At 42.1% G+C, this 22,113-nt stretch overlaps 1 protein-coding gene across 16 annotated transcripts in view; it reads right to left on the bottom strand.

The window, feature by feature from the left end:
* The window catches only part of ZNF618 (zinc finger protein 618), a 170,140-nt gene extending 148,897 nt beyond the window's left edge, over positions 1 to 21,243 (bottom strand). For 4 of the 16 annotated variants that reach the window (XM_019754629.3, XM_019754628.3, XM_019754623.3 and 1 more), the window contains exon 1: positions 21,001 to 21,240. In XM_019754629.3, the coding sequence (XP_019610188.3) occupies positions 21,001 to 21,033 (33 nt within the window). In that variant the 5' untranslated portion in view covers positions 21,034 to 21,240. Of the gene's footprint in view, positions 1 to 21,000 lie in introns of all 16 variants that reach the window. The other 12 variants (XM_074330884.2, XM_019754625.3, XM_019754632.3 and 9 more) reach the window with 8 other exon arrangements.
* Positions 21,244 to 22,113: the final 870 nt, after the last annotated feature.

The raw sequence follows: 22,113 nt of genomic DNA on the forward strand, positions 1-22,113 counted from the left end.
TTAATACAGTCACAAGGAAATTTTTACCTTGGAAAAAAATTATTCTAAAGTTCATCTAGTGGAATATGAGAGTAATGAAAATTTTGAAAAGAGAATAATTGGGAGAGATGTTTACCAAATATTAAAGTATTTTAAAAGCAATGCTACCAAAACAGGGTGGGACTAAAACTACCAACTCTTTGTTGGATCTTCTAGGGAGTTCCAATTGGGTGAAAAACTAAAGTCAGTACGCAGCTGAGTCTGTTGGGTCTGTGTCTGTACTGTAACCTATTTCATGCCTATTCTAGTTCCACCCTCTCTTACGTAGTTATTACAACTTTAAGTTGTAATAACTTAAATTATTATGTACATTTGGAAAATATACCCATCTCTCATATCTACCCATCTCTTGGTCACAGTACTACAGTGAATTCATCAATCCTTTTTCAAGCCTTAGAACCGCCCAGCTATGGATTAAGTGGGGCCCATGAAGCCATCCAGCCCAGGAGTAGCAAATGTGATCTAGACCACCACCACACTGCCTTCTGAGTGGCAGACATCACCAATTTATCTCTGCAACTCTTTCCCACTATGACCCATCCACGAAACCAATACTGCTGAAATTCATAATGAAACCCCCCGGACATCTCTAAAGTCCAATCCCTTCATTTTATGGATGAATGCGTTTTTATCGTCATGACAATTTTGCAAGGCAGAGCAGAAAAGCTCATTACCTCATATTCTAGACAACGTTTCCAAGTGGGAAAAATAACACCCCAAACTCAGCTGAGGCCTGATAAGAGACAGAGCCCTCAGTACGAGGTCTCTTTCACCCATCCAGTCCTACAGTCCGTCCACTCTCTATGTCTTATACCCCGATGGACTTAGTGGGCCTACACAAAGGTTCCATCTTCTGTGCAAGAAAAAAAAAGTCATATGGAATTAGCCAGCTAGTCCTTATATAGGATTTACCATGTGTCAAGCACTGTTCTAATGCTTTTAATGTTTACCCATCTAATTCTCAATCTACCCATTTTATAGATGAGGGAGATGGTGCCAAAGGAGGTTAAGAAATATGCCCAGTCGCATGATCTGAAAGGGGCGGATCTGGGCATTGCATCTGGCTATGAAGTGCCCATCCTTAGCCATTCTGCTGTAGGCTTATCTGAGCAGGAACCTAGTACCGGTTTTTCCTGGGGCCAGAGCACCACCGTGTGCCACAGCACTTAGTCCCACACTGCACACTCCTGCCAGACCTCACATGAGACTTGTGTAAAATTACACTGTAATGAACAACTTCATATATACGCTATTCTTATATTTTTAAATCCACTCCTTTGGATATATGCCCAAAGAGGGATTCTTAGGTGAAAAGTAGATATTAGTTTAACACATTTCCATACTAAACACACGGGGGGGGGGGGGTGGGAAGGGGGAGAGAGGGAAAGAGGGGGAAGAAGAGCGACACACAGACACACACTTGTGGCCATTTCCTTCATAGGCATTCACTGGAAAGGAAATACTAAAACTCCTCAAAAAATGTTTTGTTGACTCACTTTATATTATAAACAGGTTCATGTTCAATTATGAAAACTTAGAATATATATGCGAAAGAGATTAACTGAATATTCTGGTGGGTCCCCATAAAGGATAATCACATTTTGGGCAGAATTTTGTGATTCATCAGCTTTCAAAGAATTAGATTTACAATAAAATATACTCAACACTAAAAATTCACTAAAGATAAGTTCATCTTTCTTTGATGATTCATGCTATTTCATTGGCCCAGAATGCTCTTCTCCATCCCTTTGCTGCCACAGACCCATCTTTACACCCACAAATCCTATCCTGTCCTTCAAAGCCAAGCTCAAATGCCTCTTCCTCCAAGAAACTGCCCTGGGTTCCCTTCACCAGGACTCATCTTTCCCTTCACCAAACACCCCTGGCAACCAGTTTTAGAGCACTGAACACTGTTTACAGCACATGATAGATGGCTGTAAACAGAATTCATATAGATTCAGCATCTTGGCACCTATCAAGAGTCACACCCATAGTTGGGACAAATAATTTAATGGATGGTCAGGGGATGGATAAATTCAGAAGGTGTTCAGAATCTCAAAAGAAGAAGGATTATCATCCAAAAATGGGTTATCAACATAAATGCAGACAAACAAGTTATCAGAATTCTTGCTAACAATGAGATTTAAAATATTACTGAAAATTTAATATTGGTATAAGTAACTAATGCAAGGAAGAACATGAAATGAACAGAGATCATCTTGGAGAGGTGTGGAATTTCTTTTTTGCATATATATTCTAGGTTTTCTCATTGAACATGAACTCCTTTCATGATAATAACGTCAATGAAACATTTTTTTAAATAATTTACTATATTTCTTTTCCAAAACAACAGAAGCTGCCAAAGCTGAGTACCAATAAATAACCCCAAACAAGCAAGACATATGGAAATGTATTAAACTAACGTGTACCAGGTAGTCTCTCTTTGGGAATATATCCGAAGGGGATGGCTGTAAAATACCAGAATATTTTATACATGAAGATGTTCTTTCTTTACAGGGCAATTTTATAAAAGAAAGATTAGAACCAACCTAAATGTTAAATAAACTATGTTCACTCTCGTCTGTGAATATTATGCAGTTCTGAAAAATAATACTTAGGAAGACAAGGAAAATATGGGGGGGGGGGGAGGCAGGAGGCAGAACTCTAATACAGTATGAGACAAATAATAAAAATGTTTACAAAGTAACTAGAATACAATGCACCAAAATTTTAATAGTGACTGTAAGGGGGCTAGAATGTATTTAGCACAATCTTTTTATTTCCTAATTTTCTGATTTCTCTGTATTATCATTAGGTTACTTTAATTATTTAAAAATTAACCTACTAAAACAAATGTTACCATACATCTAACCGCAGCTGGGGAATAATCCATTTAATAATACCTGTTTCAAATAAGCCATGACTGCCGCTTCCCATTCAATTCAACAAGCACATACTAGCACTACTCTGTGGTAGGCACGATGGAGGCAGAGGTATGTATGGTCCCTAAGGAAAGGTATCTATGCGTCCATGAGACATAGCGTGTTGTTAAAGGAAGCCCATAGGCTTTGACTTTGGGCAGACCCAGGCTCCAACCTTTGCTCTGCCACTTCTCAGATGTGGTAAACGAAAGCACCAATTAGCTAGCTATGTTAAGTTACCTACCTAACCTCAATGAACCTCAGTTTCCGTATCTACGGATAATGGCCCTGAGGCCAGTCTGAGTAACAAGGAGTCTGTCCAATGAAGGAGCCCACCAGAAAACTGCCGCAACTTGCACACACAATTTATATGCTACTTTGTAAGTCTGTTCTCTTTTGTTGCGACCTTGGGATTTGTTTTCCTGTGGCTTGCACTGTCAACAACAAAGATGTTTTGTATGCCATACTGTGTAACATTTTGTAACAAATTGTTTATGTCATCAATGCCATTAGATTCTAATTTATCTATACTTAAATCTAATTGATGCCACTTAGTATGTTTTCAATATTTTTTGCTAAAATTCAATATAATGGTAAATTTATTAGCATATAACAAAAGTTTAAAATAAAAATGTCATTTATGTACAAAGCAGCTCAAAATGTTATTAAATGCATAAAATAGTCAGAATATCAACTTTTTGTTTTTTGTGGATTTTTGACACATTTTGGGGGGAAAAACTTGAACTCAATAAATGCAGTGAAAGAGTTAAGACATGATTCTAGTGTTAGAGTTTATGTTAAAGTGATCAAATTAAAACAGTGTTATACCTATACACCCAGAGAACATAACAGAGTCTAGAAACAGACCTAAGTATATGGAAATTTAACATAAGATGAAGATGGCATTTCAGGGAGTTAAAGATGGATCATTCAATTTTGGTGCCACAGCAAGTAGCTCACCATTTGGGAAAAAAATAGAGCCTGATTCCTATGTCCCTCCTCTAGAGCAAATACATTCCAGATAGATGAACAATTTAAATATAGGGAAAATAAACCTATACAAAATAATAGATGAAATAAGAATGAACATTTACATAAATTATTTTTGTTTTGTTCCCAGGTACTTAATATTATAAATATTTCTATTATGAGTTCTCAGACACATCTCGCATGGTATACAGGCACAAGTATTTCCTGAGTGTACAGCAGACCCCCTTATCTACAGTTTCAGTTTCAATTACCCACAGTCAACCACAGCAGAAAATATTAAATGGAAAATTCTAGAAATAAACAACTCATAAGTTTTAAACTGTGTGCGATTCTAAGTATATAGCACGACGAGCTCTCCACAGTCTGATGACGATGAATCACCCCTTTGTCCAGCATAGCCACGCTCTATACGCTACCCACCCGCCAGTCACTGAGTAGCCGTCTCAGTTATTACATGGACTGCTGTGGCGTCACAGGGCTTGTGTTCAAGTCACTCTTATATTTGTTCAAAATGGTCTCAAAGTGCATACAGAGTAGTGATGCTGGCAATTTGGAGGTGCCAAAGAGAAGCCATAAAGCGCTTCCTTTAGGTGAAAGGTTTGCGTGCATAGGAAAAAACATAGTTACAGAGGGGTCTTGGGCATCCATTGGGGCGGGGTGGGGGGTCCTGGTATCCCCCACAGATAAAGGAGGACTACTGTATGTTCCTAGAAGACAAACTGTTGATTTGTTAGGTTACATAAATGTTTAACTTCTGTTTACCATCTTAACCATTTTAAGTGTACGGTTTAGTAGTGCAAAGTAGATTCCCAGTGTTGTGCAACAGATCTCTAGAACTTTCTCATCTGGCAAAACTGAAAGGTTATACCCACTGAACAACATCTTCCCATTTCCCCATTCCCCTGTCAACCACCATTCTGCTTTCTGTTTCTGTGAGTCAAACTACTCTGCATACCTCATAGGAGGGGAATCATACAGCATTTGTCTTTCTGTGACTGGCTTAATTTGACTTAGCACAATGTCCTCGGGGGATTTCCTTCTTTTTTTAAGGCTGAATAATATTCCATTTTATCTATTACCACATTTTATCCATTCATTCATTAATGGACTGTTACTTCCACCTCCTGGCTATTGTGAATAATGCTGCAATGAATGTGAGTGTACAAATATCTTTTTGAGATCCTGCTTTAAATTCCTTTAGGTATATACCCAGAAGTAGGGTTGCCAGATCATATGGTAATTCTATTTTAATTTTTTGAGGGACTGCCACACTGTTTTCCACAACAGCTGCTCCAACAATACATACACAAGGGTTCTAACTTCTCCACATCCTCACCAACACTTACTTTGGGTTTTTTTTTGATAGTGGTCACCTTAATGGGCGAGGTGATAACTCATCGTGGTTTTAAATTGCATTTCTCTAATAATTAGTGATGTTGAGCATCTTTCATGTGCTTGTTGGTCATCTGTACAGAGAAATATCTATTCAAGTCTTTTGCCCACGTTTTTTAATCAGCTTATTTTGCTATGTATTGTTGAGCTGTAGGAGTTCTTTATATATTCTGGAAATTAACCCATTATTTGTTATATGATTTGCAAGCATTTTCTCCCATTCTGTAGGCTGCCTTTTCCCTATAAATTCTTAATGTGGAGAAATCTTTTTAAGACTGACACTAAAAAGAATATAAACAGAATCCAAAACACAAAAATGTACACCTTTCATTTCACCACCACCACCACTAAATAACATTAACAAGGTTAAAAAAAATAAGTCTAGGGGGAAAATAGTTGGGACCTAAATAACAAAGAGTCAATATCTCTAAAATCCAAAGAGCTTTTTAAAAATAATAATAAAGGAAAAGACAAATACCCCAAGAGAAAAATGGGCAAGATGCTTGAACAGGCAATTCACAAAAGAAGAAATGTAAATGGCTAATAAAAATATACCAACAGATATCTGACCTCATTAATTTGACCATCCAGGACATCAAAGATTAAAAACACTGGCAATACAAGGTAATGACCACAACGTGTAAAATGAGCACTGGTAATTTCCTGGGAGAAATGTAACCTATACCACCTGTGGAACGTGAGTATGCTGTAATTCAGCAATCAGCCTTCCAGAGAGTGATGCTAAGGAGATTAGCATACAAGTGAGAAATGTCCCATGTAAAAAGATTAGAAATAACCAAAGCCCAATAGGGTACTGAATTTTGGAACATATATACAGTAGAAATACAATATAGCTTATAACGTAATAATAAAGGTCTCCATTTACCGATAAAGATATCCATGAATTTAAAAAGAAAACAAAAAGTTACAGACCAGTACGTAGAATATAATCCCATTTGTATTAAACCGTAACCATATATATTTAAGTATGCAGAGAGATAAGTTGAATAATGTTCATTGACATGTAAATAGTGCTTATCTCTTAGTGGTAGGATTTGGGTATTTTTTTTTAGAGAATAATCATATTCTTCTGTACGGCTTTAAAGTTTTTGTAATGAACGTATTATTTTTATAATCAGAAGGAAAAAAAAAGGACTTCCACTCGGAAAAAAAAAAATAGGCATGGAGAACTAACTCTTGGACAGCTATTTCACACTCAGAAACCAGTATGGAGATAGACTGGGACGGTGTGGTCAGAAGTCCTGAGTTCCAGTTCTGGCTCTGATACTAATTAACTGAATGACCATGGTCAGTTACTTAGCTTTTTTGTGCCCTGGATTTCTCACCTGTAAAACAGAAATAATGACGTATGTCATGCAGTTATTTTGCGGATAAAGAGACTAATACTGAGTAGGTTCTTAATAAATATTAGTCTCATTCTCCCACTTGAGCTCATTATTGAAAGCACTGGACTATACCTGGCACTCATTAGATAGCAAAATGTGTCAGGTGATTGAATGGGATAGATAAGTGGGATGGATGGATGAACAGACAGTCATATGGAAGGACAGGTATCTAAAGGATGGAAAGATGAAATGGGTGGATGGGTAGAGAAAAGGCTGGATAGGTGAATAGCTAGACAAACAGACTGTTGGGTAGACAGATGGTATGGCAGCCTGTATTTTCCAAACATGACTACATCAATATATATCCCATCTCACGTGTTCAATGTGATAATGACACAACTCCATAGAGAGCTGGGGTTCACGTCTCTCCTTAGAGCTGGGGCACATCATTGCAACTGCCTCAACCAACAGACTGAGGTGAAAGTTATGCTGCATTACTTCTAACACTAAGTCATGCTTCACTCTGTCTCTCTTAGAACATGCATTTCGGAGCCTAAGGACACCATATTGAAGTTAGCCCATATATTAAGCCTCCATACTGGAGAGACCACATGGAGATGATAGATAGATTAGACAGACAGATCTCTAGCTCTTCGAGTCTCCCAAGCCCAGGCACCAAATATGAGAGTAGAGAAGACTTTGAAGATGACCCCAGCCCCAGCCACCACACGACCACAACCACAACCACAGAGAGACCCTAAACCAGACCAACCAACTGAGCTATTCCCAAATTCCTGACCCAATGAAACCATGAGAGACAATAAATAATTACTGTTGTCTTAAGCCACTAAGTTCTGGGGTGATCTGTCACACACAGCAATAAACCTAACACAGATGGTGAGATGAGTATGTGGGTGGGAAGATGGAATGATGCTGAATGGATGACTTCTCTGTGAGGAGCCCTGGAAATCTGCAACACCTGGCGCTAATGTCCAGCCTTGTATACCTCTTGTTTCTTCCAATAGCCTCCTGCTACCTTCCTATTCCAAAGCCTTTCTCACCTTAGCTGTTCATACCTAGTACTTCCAAAAGCCGGCCCTCCAAGCTCCAACTCTCTGATTAATTGCTCTCCTGCCCCTGAACAAACTAATAGCACATGCTTTCTTTTTTTTTCTTTTTTTTAAAGATTTTATTGGGGAAGGGGAACAGGACTTCATTGGGGAACAGTGTGTTCTTCCAGGACTTTTTTCCAAGTCAAGTTGTTGTCCTTTCAATCTTAGTTGTGGAGGGTGCCATTCAGCTTCAAGCTGTTGTCCTTTCAGTCTTAGTTGTGGAGGGCGCAGCTCAGCTCCAGGTCCAGTTGCCGTTGCTAGTTGCAGGGGGGGCAGCCCACCATCCTTTGCGGGAGTAGAACCGGCAACCTTGTGGTTGAGAGGACGCGCTCCAACCAACTGAGCCATCCGGGAGCTCAGCGGCAGCTCAGTTCAAGGTGACGTGTTCAATTTTAGTTGCAGGGGGCGCTGCCCACCATCTCTTGCGGGACTCGAGGAATTGAACTGGCAACCTTGTGGTTGAGAGCCCACTGGCCCATGTGGGAATTGAACCGGCAGCCTTCGGAGTTAGGAGCATGGAGCTCTAACCGCCTGAGCCACCGGGCCGGCCCCTAGCATATGCTTTCTGAGACCACATAGTCCAAGACCTTGTTCTATAATAGGGGAAACTGAGGCCCAACGAGGGAAAAGAAATTACTCCAGACCATGATGGAGTAAGAAGCAGGGCTGACACTAGAGACCAGGGCTATTTCTCCTCCGATAGCCTGTGGGCTCCAGGTATCCCGGAGTTTGAGTCCTGCCTCTACCACTCACTGCCCATGACGGTAGTCCCACCAGGGCAGCAGGCACCGATGCAGGCCCTGGTGGGGCCGTGCCAGCGCTCTTGGCTCCAAGTATACCTTACATCTGTCTGGGCATAAATTTGCATTCTAAATCCAGGAGGTCCTGATTCCAAGTATGTCAAATGTAATTAATTACAGCAAACCTTCTGCAACTGTTTTCAAACGTGGTATTAAAGGCTCTGGTGCGCATGAAACACACAACCCACTGGTATGTGGAGGCAAACCGAGAGCTAGGGAATGGGAGCCCGGGAGCCTGGACTCAGGCCCCACGGAGTTGGGTGGGCAACTTCCCAAGACACCATGGTTCAGTACAACCCCCATGAAGGCATGGGCAGAGCATCTAAAGGACCCAGGTTCAAATCCCAACTTAATTACCAACTCCACACCTTGGGTAAGTTACTTCACCTTCATCAACTGTAAAATAGGAATGGGAAGACTGACTCCACACCTCAAAGGGCTGTGGCAAGCCTGGTTTTTGGTGACCATCTAAACTTGACGCCACTTACCAGCTGTGTAGTCTTGGGCAATTCCTTTCACCTGTAAATCTCAATGCCCTCATATTTAAAAAAAAAAAAAAAAAAAATCCCTACTCTCCAGAGTGATTGTATTAAATGAGATAATAGATGTGAAATGGTTAGCCCAGTGCCTGGCATATAATAAGCACTTGGCAAATGGGTAATAATTAGAGTTCCAGGCAGAAAAATTCTATTTGGCAGAAATCAAGTGCGATAAATAATGCTAAACTTCAGCCTTTTGACAGAAATAGTTCCTGATTAAAAAACAAAAATTTGTAAGGTTGAATTTCCAACACATAGCTCAAACTCCTTTCAAAACACTAACAACAGGAGAACTGGGCTGGAAAGCTAAAGACCTGGGTTCGAGTCAACTTCGCTGCTCCTCCTGGGGCTTGTCACCCCTCTCCAGTCTCTGTACCAGGCTGGAGGTCAGGGTTGCTACATGACCTCCCCATGCTGCGAGCTCTGTCCACTATGGCAATACGCCCTCTGGGTCTTCTAGAAGTCTTGCTTCCCAAATCATTACAGAGAACAGACACGACTTAGCAAGAGAATGGCTTCTAGGTCCCCAGGGCCCCAAATCAATAGCTTCTAATTGTGACCTGGGTTTCGTATGCCCACACCAGCCCTGCACTTTCATTCAGAAAGACCCCAGTTAAAACCCAAAGACTTTGGGAAAAATAGACTTCAGAATTTTTTGGCAAGCAGAGAAATCTTTCAGTTTTTGCCTGCCTTGTTAGATTTATTTTTTCTTTCCTTCGTAAGTGTTTAATTAATGTTTAGGGAGATGAATAAGCAAAGTGTGAAACAGCTTAATTTTTCCCGTTGAATTACTAATCTCAATCTCTCTCTCCCCCCACCCCAGCTCCCTCTGTCTCTTTCTGTGTGTGTGTGTCTCATAAATTCCTATTACCTCTCCATTTTAAGCGCATGGTTACGCTGATACCTACACCATTACATCACCCATCCTTCTCAGTCCCAAACTCTTGAGTCTTGCAGTCTGTCCAGTTACCTGACAGAGCCGCTGTGCTCTTTTAGCAAGCCACTCCACCTCTCTGAGGGGAACAGGTCGGCTTTGATCAACACTATCCAACAGAAACAACACAAGCCACATTAGGTAATTTCAAATTGTCTAGTAGCCACACTGTTAAAAAAAAATTTAAAAATAAGTGAAATTAATTTTAATAATGTATCTTATCTAACCCAATATATTAAATGTTATCATTTCAACCTATACTCAATATTTTACAAATTACTACTGAAATCTTTTACAGTCTTTTTTTCCTACTAAGTCTGTAAAAACCAGTGTGGATTTTACACTTACAGTGCCTCTCTATTCAGGCTAGCCACAGTTCAGTGGCTCGACAGCCACATGAGGCTAGTGGTTACCAATGCATATTGGCTGACACAAGTTTAGATAATCTCTATTTACCTTTTTTAGCTCTAGACTCCTCTGATTCAAAAGAACTAGCCTCACAACAAATTCCACCTCAAGCTAGTAGCACCCCAGGGAAGTTTCTCTTCCCTGGGGCTTCATTACAGGCCAGTTTCAGTTTTATTTCAGATCAGTTTCACTTTCTGCTTTTCCAGCATACACCCACATAAACACACTTAAATTTTTATTGTTATTTTTCCCAGTTGACGAAATTAAAAAAAAAAAAAAAATCTCCAGCATCCAATAATGTCTTCATCTATTCTCTCTGGGTATTCCAAGTGCCCTGGCTATGTCCACTTGGCTTGCAAAACTCTAAGCCCAAAATAAAACAAACAGCAAATTCTCTGCAAAATATCACCAGATAAAAATTCCCATCCTAATTCTCTATAGTAGTGTTTGGGCTGGTGAGGATTTGTCTGGCAGAGGCTCAAAGCTGACAGGTAGAATGGATCGGCCCTCAGGCGTGCTATCTTGGACAATAACGTATCCAGTAAATTGGCCAAAACAGCAACTGACTTTGAATGTTACCAGCAAGCCAGGGGCTGGCCGAGGGACGCTAGGGCCTCCTTCGCTTTGCATTTCCACCCATGGGAGAGAGATTAGGTTTCTTTTCTTCCTGGGCACCCCCCACACACCCACACCCCAGGACCAGGACTGGCCTCTGGGAATCAAAAATTCCATCCCTGACACAGAGCTCACTTCATTAAAAAGTGCTTTTCCTATGTGTCCTATGGCAGAGGGGGAAGCCAAGCACCACCTGACTCCATTTATTCTCTTATATATGAAGCCTCCTTCTGCTTTGTCAGCCAAAATATTTACATCATTTTTCTGTCGACTCAATACCATCTTCACCTCGGCCTCCGTCCTTTCCTTTCTAAGCAAAGAAAGGAACTGTCGTCAACATGTTTCTCCAGTCCTTCGCTGTTTATGAAGCACTTCTGAGTCCTTTACGTGATGCTTGCAGGAAGCCTGTGAGGGGTATAGGAGTGGACTGTTCTCCTGCTTAACGGATAAACAGAGGCTATGTCAGTGGGCCCACATGCAGTACCTCCCAGAGCTAGGCAGGTCACATACATGATTGAAATGGCAGGAGAGTGGGAATTGACTCAAACAGGAAAGCACATACCGTACCAGAGGCCTAAAAATTCCAAACTTTTTGAACCTTTGACTGGCAAGTAAAATAAAATGAAATAAAACAAGAGACCAATTCACCTTGTGGGCACCCCCCTGTGACTCTGGGTTTACACAATTTACCCAACAGGGCACTAATAATCAGTGATTAGTGCTAGTTATAAAAATTAACACGTATTTAAAAAGTAACACATATGTAGGGCCTCAATTTAAAAAGCATGTTCCACTATGTTATTCCAGTCCTGTGAAGGATTCCCATCCCATTTCCCAGATGTAGACGTTAGGATTCTGAAAGACTGGGACCCTCATCTGTGGTCGTACAGTGTGTAAACAGCAAACTGGTCGCACATCCAGGTCATCAACCAGGAACCCCAGGGCCTGCCTTGCCCCTCTGCCATGTCATCTAAACTATCAGAGTGAGAGAGGGACACCACCCGGCCCAGTGGTCCAGCCACCAGCATCTCCCCTTTGAAACCTGAACACACTAGAATCAGAGAAGCACGACATTCAGCCCTGCTTTGATGACAACCCCGAGGGTATCTAATTATAACAGGGAAGGGAGGAGTCAGGAGCCTCTATTTCTCAAGACCAAATTAACTTTAATTCCTCTTGACACACTGTATGTGCAAATAGTAGGAAAAACATTGGTTGAGGAGTTAAGAAATCTGAGGCTTGAAGTTCCGCCTCTGCCTACTGAGTTAGGTGTTGGACACGTAGCTCCACCTCACTTCAGAGAGAAAGAGTGGCACTCGATCAAGAATGACAAATCAGCCTCATGTCCCACGCTAAACCCAACTGACTGGTAGCATCAAACTAAGGAGGACTCTGAGGCCACTGGCCGGACTCAATGGAAAAGACTGGCATGATCGATTAGCAATGTCTGCCACAGGGTTGGAAATGGCGAGTGGTGGCGTGTACGTTACTTATGTACTATCCCCGGACTGGATGACATACAAATAACATACTGTAAGTGAAAAGCACTTTGCCCTTTATAAAGCCTTTTTTATCACACCCCTCACAACTTTTTATAAGAACCCTGTGCCACACGTATCATCATCATCATCATCATCATCATCATCATCATCATCTTCATCATCCCCACTTTACAGATAAAGAAAACAAAGTACAGAGAAATGAAGTACTTTGGCAAAGATCACAAAATGATTAAGTAGTAGAGCAGAGAGGAGAGCCAAGCCTTGTCCCTCAAACTTCAATCTATTCATTCTACCCTTGGAAATGTCGAACTGGTGTTCTGCCATCGGCAGGACAGCTCATCCATGTGGCTGTACAGAAGGACCACTGTTTACCAGGCTTCACTTCCCTCCTGCTGGCTAACTACGCCTTTTAGAGAAGCAAAGTTATGAAAGGAAAGGTGTGCTAACTCAGAGCTCCAGAAGCTGCTTCCCAAGGTGAAGTCCCACCTCACTGCACAGGTGGAGAAGTCAAGCATAGCTGGGAATCCCGAATGTCACAATCCACCCCACCAGGAATATGACATTCTATTCCTCAATTCCAAGATGCTCTAGACTGTTAAGATACACCATTGATTTTGTAAGTGCTTTTTGAGAGGAAAAAAATAAAAGGGAGAAACTGTGCTAACAGAGCACATCTATTATAACCCACGTCCCAATTTCAAAATATGAAAATGTGGGAACATGACATTGAGGAAATACGGTCTACCTCAAACTGGGATCCTGAGATGGACCACACATAAAAGTGTTAAAAATGGCAGTGTTTTATAAAACTTACAGGAAAAAGATTAAGCAAATAAACAGAATAGTCTCTGTTTTCTCCCATATACAGTGGTACCTCAGTTTTTTTAATGTAATCCGTTCCAGAAGACCGTTCGAGTTCTGAAACGTTCGAAAACCAAGGCACGGTTTCCCCATAGAAAGTAATGCAAAATGGATTAATCCGTTTCAGACCTTTAAAATCAATCCCTAAAACTGCAAATTCAGTATGAATTTTACTATTTAATGCTACCATAGATCCATAAAATTTATGGCGTTCATAAACCAAAATGTTCGTCAACGGAGACATTCGAAAACTGAGGTACCACTGTATTTTCCTCGACTCTTTGGCATCTGCAAACCAGAATCCAACCAAAGATGGGGTCTGGTTGAACAGCAAATCACACATTTAGCTGCTTCACATTTAAGGGGCCCATGTGTCCCAGTGTTCTGCAAACAGCCCCCTGATGTCCAGTTCCTGGGCCTGTGGCCAAGCAGACCAGTTCCTAGAGCAAACACAGGGTAACGTCAAGCCCCTTCCATCTTGAGGCTTCCCCATTTCTACCTACTCAGAAATGCTGAGTCTCATTCAGCACACCTGCATCAGCCACCCGATGATGTCCCTAGATGCCCCCTCCACCCCCCAGCCATTTTAAAGAAATAGTTTATACAACAGCATGAAGGGGTTGGGAACTTTTTAAAACTTCCCCAAGACAGGTAAAGTCAAAGAAGCATTATCCCCATCCAAGGAGCCCCTTCTGCTTTGTCATCCCAATGGGGAGCACGGCTTCAGAGCCAGCTCTAAGAAAATGAGCTTATGGCTCCCAAACACTGGTTTTGACCAAACAGCCAAACCCAACATAGTCACCTACTCTTCACTAGACTCAAATCCGAGTGATCTAAGCTATTTCCAAAAATCCAATTAAGTTATCAAATATGTATTGAGCTGCTGCTCTGGGCCAGACCCTAAAATGAATAACCCATGATCTCTACCCTCAAGGAACTCACAAGCTGGCTGGAGAAACAGAGATGCAACCAACCAACAACTCTCATCTGTGGGTCCATAGCGCTTGGGAAGTACTGCAGGGTGGGCAGAGCTGACCTTTACCCGGGGAGACTCCTCAGACGAGGACGTGCTGGTGGTCTCGAGGGGGTCTGATTTCTCATGGAGCAGAGATAAATGAGGGAAAGGGCGCGAGAGACAGGACGCCCAGCATGAGCAGAAGCTCAAAGGTACACAGTTTACCGGGATTAAGATTTATCGCTTTTAAACACTGTGCCACAGGCTTTGAAACAAATCCAGAACTATTCGGAGGAGTTAGAGCATCCCTGGAATGAAAGCACTGAGAAGAACACTTTTGACAAGTCAGACGGGCAAGACGCAGGAGATGTCTCACCCTGGTCTGTCTTAAAGCAACAACCAAAAAAAATGTACCTTTTCTGTTGTTACCTAACTCTGCCTATTCATGATAAGCCACTAAGTTTCTAGAACTACCAAAGCTGTTGTTATTGGGGCTCAATCGCCCAAAATGGAGACCTACTAGCCACTGGGTCAAGATAACTGACAAGTGTTGACCACCTTCCAAGGGTCACTTTCTAAGGACTGGCTGGCTGTTTTCACATGTGCTACTTCATTTAACTGTAAAACAAACCTTCCAGGTCAAGACTATGACACCCCACCCCCACCTCGTTTTTCCAGATGCAGAAGTTGTGGTTCCAAAACCAGAAGTAACTTTCCCAAAGTAATACAAAGCTAAACGTGACATGAGGTTGGATTTCAAACTCCGGTCTGGTTGACCTCAAATCCAGCTTTCCATTTCACCAACTGGGTAGATGTCAGAAAATTGCTATGCGTCTAACCTAAGTCCTATCCTGGGGGAATTTCCTGGTGGTTCCATGTTCAGGTCAGAAACGGATTTCACCAACTGACCATCTTTGCCCCCTCTCATCCCTCCCCTTAGACGCCAACCCTAACCCTACCCACCTGTTGTCTTCTTACATCTTCATCCTTTCAGGCCATGCTTTATTTCCAACCTACCTCCTACAACTAAGTGCCTCCGCACTTGTATTTTTCAACTTCAGTGGCACACATACTGGAGTTTCTAGCCATCATTTGTCATTTTCAACTACAGCACTCTGGCATAATCCTGGCAGAAGACTGCTTTGGGACAAATCAAAGGGAGGTACGGACCACGTTAGCCAGAAGAGGCTAAATGGCTGGAACTCTTCACCACTATCGGCTAGAACGCCTCAGAGCAGATATGGCTCAGGAAAGATGCCACACCAACAAAACCGAGAGCTTTAAAAGATGGGTCACTAAACTTCTGAGGCGACCCAGTAACAACTAATAGAACATTGGCCTGGCCCTGTGCTGTCCGATACAGAAGCCACTAGCCATATATGGCTACTGAGCACATGAAGTGTGGCTAATCAGAAAAGACTTACCCTCCAAAGAAAGAATGTAAAATATCACATCAATAATTTTTATATTAATGACATACTGAAATGATAATATTGTGGATATATTGGGTTAAATAAACTATATTATTAAAATTAATTTCATCTGTTTCTTTTTACTTTTTTTTAAAAGCATTACTAGAAAATTGAAAATTACATGTGGTTCACATTTGTGGCCCAAATTATATTTCTATTGGACAGCACTGGTCTGACACATTTAAAAGATGAAGAAACCAACACAGCAATTCTGGAGTGTTTAGGAAGTGCATACACACAAAAAATATAGACACTTACACAGAGTCTAATTAAATTTTAAATACAGCATAAACATGAACTCTCTAACTGCAGAAAAACTCCTCTGGCAATTTGAAGTGAAAGTGAGAAATAAAAGTAACTGACAGCTCTCCCTCCCACCAAGACAGGGATTCAGTGTTACTTAAAATCTCCTTTCCAGCACTAAAACCTGGCAAAGATGTGGCCTTCCCTCTAACACCTGTCCTGTACGTCTCATCCAAGGGCAACAAACTGGGGTAGGAGCCTAACCACCACACAGCTAAAGCTTCTTCACAGGTGGCCCTTAAGGCAGGCTCACCCAGGGGACAAACATGTGGCACAGGACACCTACTCCACGGGGTTCCCGTAAAAGCCAACTAGGATAATAAGTGAGAAAATAAAGTAGAAGCAGTAAAGTGTACTTGCAGCATCATTGTGGCTCATCTAGTCCAGTACCTTTGAAACTCTTTTGAACCATGATTCACAGTAGGAATTCCATCTCTTATCATGCACCTACATTAGCAAATATAAATGAAAGTTTCATGAGACAACACTTACCTGCAATGCTGTGTTACGCCTCTGCTGTTTTGTGTTCCCCTGTATTCTATTCTATTCTTTTTTTAATGCTGATTGTCATCCACTAAATTGATTTTACAACCCACTAATGGGTCATGACACAGCCTAGCCTGGCTTTGGTGAATAAGAGGCACACCCCCCGTTCTGTGCCTGACACTACGATTTGACCACTGCATCCCTCTCTCCAGAATGTGGGGATATGGATGTGGCCTCAGAATCCTTCTCAACACAATGATCCAGGCAGCAACAGCCAATCACCTAGAGTCAGAATCAGAAATGAAACCTATTTATTATGATCCCTGTTCTGATTGAAAGCTCTCATTTCACAAACGCAAAAACTGAGTCTCCAAAGGAAAAAGTGATTTGTCCAAGGTCATACTGCAAGACTGTGGGAAAGCGAGGATTCCTGGGTACCCACAAATCTACCTCACTTTACATCAGTAGGGAGGAGACACAAGTGAGACAAAACATTACAAGAACATGGGGAAAATTCAAAATTTCACCACGACCACGAAAAGTCAGCCTGTACGTCCAGTGGAACACGGCAAGGAAGCTCTTATCACCCCACCAAGAAGACAAGAGGATTCTGAGGTCACAGGAAGCAGCATGCCAAGAGCTGGGTCAAAGGTGGAGGGGGGAATTGTATCTGACAATGGAGGAGTTTTTAAGCTCTGTCTCTGAAATGAAACAAACCATTAGCTGTTTATTTTCTAGGACCAGGAAGAGGTCAGCCTTCCACTGACCAGCCATCTTTGTTGCTTTCCTTCTGCAAAAGCAAGAGGCCTTGTTCAAGTTCACCTCTGTGCAGGGCTAAAGTATAAGCAAACCCTTTTTCCTTGCTTGGTCCAAAGTCAAGCTATAAAGCAGACCCTTGAAATTTCAAACCTTATTAGAAAAAAAAAAAAAACTCCTTAGGCAGAAAAGCAAAACATTAAGTAATAAGAGTCTCCACTGTGAAACTGAGTATAAATGATCTTTCACCAAAATAACTCAGTCCATCATCAAATTACCACCCCTCAAGTCCAATTTGCCAGATTTTTTGCCCAATATTATAAGAGAGTGTGGTGAGCAGACACAGGCTAATAAAAATTAGCTCGTATATCCATTTCTGGTCACACTTCCATCTAAAATAGTAGGTGAGAGAGGCAAGGCCCAGGTCAGATCTCAATCCTGAGAGACGCCAATAGAAACAAAAGAAAACTGACCCCACCCCCAACAGTACCATCATGCACCTCTATTTCCTTTACAACAAACATGATCAGAATAAACAATTTTTTTTTTTTAATGGAAAAACAGGTCTACAAAACAGAAATGATTTTCAATTTCTAGCCAGGGGTTCCCTTTAAAACATAGACAACACAACAAAATTTCAGAATAGAATGAATGAATCTGAGTTGTGTCAGAAGAGCCAGGACACACAAAGGAACGTGCTGCAATATTTTTATTCCTTGCACCAGAAATAACCTGTTATCTACAATCCTGACTTTTTCTCAGATGCCTGGTAGGAGTGCCCACCTACCCCCTCCCCAGCCGAGGGCACAGCTCTCCTTCATCTCTTGCTAAACTCAAGCCTACTGTCTCATGAGGCCTCCAGAGCCCTTGGAAATTATAAATTCTTTGACCGTCCTAGGCATCGGCCTAAATAATTCAACAGGAAAAAAATTTTCTTAATTATGCTACTTAAAAAAAAAAAGCTCATTCCAAATATGTCAGAATGTGGCCAGTCAGCCCTGAAGGATTTTGTTACTAAAAAAATAAAATCTCCCAAATGCAATGGCGATTGATGGGAAATGTCGAACCTCTGCCACTGTCAAAGATATTTCACAAAATTCGTATCCCCTTAGAAATCTGAATTTCCACAAAATGGGGTTGGAAATCCATGGACTGGGGCCACCATTTCTTCCAAGACCAGCTGGTGGCTGGTGAGAGGGGCACAGGGTTTCCAGTCCTAGACCTGTATGACCCCATGAGCTCCCCACCCAGGCTGCCACCAAGATCCACACCCCCCTACCCCCGCAAATGCTAACAATATTCCCCCCTTTTGGACAGAAAAATTAGAACTTTTTTTGTTTTTGTTTTTGGTTCGAAATCCCCAGCAAATTCAATCAGATAGTAATTCATCACAAATAACCCTTCAACTTTGGGTGTTAAATTTTATTTCATCTGTTAAATTTTAATTCAGTCAATATTAGTCTTTGGAAAAAAAATTTTTTTTTTTGTTTCACCTTCATTTGATTCATTTTAAGGCCAAAAAAAACTACATCAAATGCTGTTTACACATGTGCTTTCATGTTCCAAAGGCAAGTATCTTTGGGTTTGGCTTTTGTTTGTATTTTGATTTTTTTTCTTCAAAAAAAAAATTAAATTTTGATGCTAGAATCAGCTGAATTGGTGTTTTACCCCATTTTTTCAGCAAAGTAAGTGTTCCACTAGGGAAGATGAATAAGAATCAGAATTTTCATCTCCTCTCTGTCCTTCCCTTTTTATCTTTCCTTCTTAAGTCAGTAAAATTTGGTTCTTTTCAAACATAGACCCCCCCCCAAAAAATGATAAAGGCTAATGGATTTTCTTCCCCTTTGAAAGTAATCAAATTTGTGAAAAATACCAAACGTTAATGAACTACTAACCCTAACATCACAATCAAAGAGGCCTGTAACCAATCTAGATTTTTTTTAATAATAAATTTTTTAAATTGGAAGAGTGAGCAAACACAGAGAAGGGCAAATTTTCTTCCTCCAAGGATTCCTCAACCCTTGTCTTTATCAACTAATTCAGTTGCATGTCATAAAAAATGAGCTTCTGTGAATCCACTGTTAGTTTTTTCATAATAATGTTAATTATGCATATCTTATTTTAATGGCGGTCTCTCCTACAAATCTGTGGGCTACTCAATTTGTATAATGTAATGAATTTACATTTTTTTTCCACTGAGTGTTTCTCAAAAAACGGTTCCTGACATTTTCTGGATAAAACAACAACAAAAAAAGAAATACCCAGACCTTTCAGAAAACAAAATCAGAAAACAGTCTTAATTATTCCATCAAAATAAAACAAAATAACACAAAACCCAACAAACACAGGGAAAAAAAGAGAGGATTTCACTCTAACTTTTCCAGTTTGTTTTTCTTTAGAATCTTGGGATTTAAATGCAGTAAAATGTAAATGCAAAATTTAAAAAAAAAAAAAAAAAAAACCCTACAATTTCTGGGTGTGTCCAAAGCCAACATTTTAGGGTCTATTTTCTCTTTTAAATCCTTCCTTCTTGAAAATCGAAAAACTTAAATATTGCCAAATGTTGAAATTAGTCTTTTTTGCCCGCTGAGCTAAACAAGTTCCAAATTACAATGAAGTACAATTTCTAATTGCTTCATAAAGCCAATTCTCCCAGTTTTCCCAAAACTCAACAATTTCCCTCCTTTCCTCATTCCAATTAGTTTTTTTCTCAAACTAAAATTAGTTGAGCAGCCAAATTGACTTTGGTATTAGGAGGCTTTTTGCTTTCTCCCCTTCAAAAACTGAATTCATTCAAATTCCAGCTTAATTTTCATTTACATATTATCTGGATTTGGCTTCAGAAATAGAAATTGTCTCCATGCTCCTGGAAAGATCAAAGTGAAAATTTTCACCCCAAAAAGGAAAAGAATCCCTTTCCCCTCCACTGTCTTATGGTGCAAACTTTTGGAAAAATAAGAAATAAAAAATATTTCTTTTCAATTTTAATTTCTTTTTTTATTTACAAAATAGTATCCTCTAGGTGGCGTCGTTTTAATGGGAAAAAACTACCGTTTGAAGAAAAATTAGAAAAAAAAAATTGAGAAAGGGAAATATGGCCTAAAAAAAAAAGATTGTTGCAAAGATGGGGGACCAGGGTGGAAAGAGCTCCCCGGGGGTCATCTGGAACCCCAAGAGCAGAGAGGGTCAGGGGGAAATTGCAAATTTGGGGGGGAGGGGGGAGAGCTGGAAGGGGTTGCATTTTTGCAAAATGTGAATTGTCCAAACTGAAATGGCTGCTCTGTTCTCTCACCGCTTTGTTTTCTGGGCTCCGGTCCGAGCCCGGGGACAGTGAGGGCGCTGAGTGGGGGGTCCGAAAAGACCCCCTTGTCTCTCCCACCCTCCTCGCACCCCGCGGCACCCGGGGGGGCTCTCCAGACGCCGACCCTTCCGTTTGTGCCCACAAAAAGCCCGCAAATGTGCCCAGGCACTTTGCATTTTGCAAATCTTGCAATGAAGTGGCGCAGTGCCCGGGGCCCCGGCCCCCCGGGGTCCCCCGCGCAGTGCATGCCCCTGGCCCCCCGTCGTACCTGCGGAGCCGCTGCGCCGCCCGGCTGGTTCATGGGTCCGTGCGGGAGGAGGCGGCCCCAGCGCGTCCTGCTCCTCCCGGGCCGGGCTGCTGGTGCGCGCACAATGCCGCCGCCGCTGCCGCCGCCGCCGCTCCCTCCTCCGCCCGCCCCGCTCAGGCCGGGGGGGCGGGGGCGCTGGGGGCGCGCGGGGGGGGGCGCCCGGCCCTCGCCCCCACCCCCGGCCCGCACCGGCCGCCGCCGCCGCCGCCGCCGCCGAGCCGCCCCTCGCGGGGCCGCCGCCGCCCCCCGTCGCCCTGCCCGCCCCCCGGCCGGCCTCGCCGCGCGGCCCGCGAGCTCCGGGCCTCGGCCTCGGCCTCCGCGCCGCCGGCCTCCGCGCCGCACACAAAGCTGGCCGGCCCGGGGCGCGCCGCTCCCGCCCGCCCGCCAGCCCCCGGGCCGCGGCGCACCCGCCCCCCAAACTTTCCCGGGCCGCGCCCTGTCCGCCTCGCGCCCCCTGTGCCCGCCCCCCAGCGCCCTTCTGCTCTCCTCCAGTTCTCCAGCCCCTCGGAAAGGTCATTTTCAGGTTGGGGAGAAAAAGTTTGGGGAGCTGCCTCTTAGCGGAACACAAGGGGTTAATGGGAACTCTTGCCCCCCACACACCCACTCCCCAAAAAATCAAATTGAATTTTTAAAGTTTGAAGAGTTGGCCTTATGGAAGAATCGAAAGGTTGGATGAAGATATTCCTATTGCCCCTTCCACACCTCCATAAAAATCAAATGTAATCTAAAAATGTAAGTTTGAAGAACTGGCCCTATGTCAGAAGAGGGTTAGTTAAGGGGCCTCTTTCTAGCCCCCAATCAGATGGATTTTAAAAGTAAATATTTGAGGAGCTGCTTTATACTTATGTGAAATGAGGGATGAACAGAGGATTTCTATTTACCAGTCAAAAAAATTTTAAAGAACATTTATTTTAAAAATAAAAGTTTGAAGAAATGGCCCTATGTAAGACAAGAGGGGTTAAAAGTTAAGGGGAATTCCCCCCTGCCATATCCCCCAATTATGTTCATTTAAAAAAGAAAAACTTGAGAAACTGTTTCTATGTGAAATGATGAACAAGAATATTTCTATGTAAC

Source organism: Rhinolophus sinicus, chromosome 16 (assembly GCF_057876585.1).
Source record: "Rhinolophus sinicus isolate RSI-liver-muscle chromosome 16, RSI-T2T, whole genome shotgun sequence".
NCBI classification, from domain to species: Eukaryota; Metazoa; Chordata; class Mammalia; order Chiroptera; family Rhinolophidae; genus Rhinolophus; species Rhinolophus sinicus.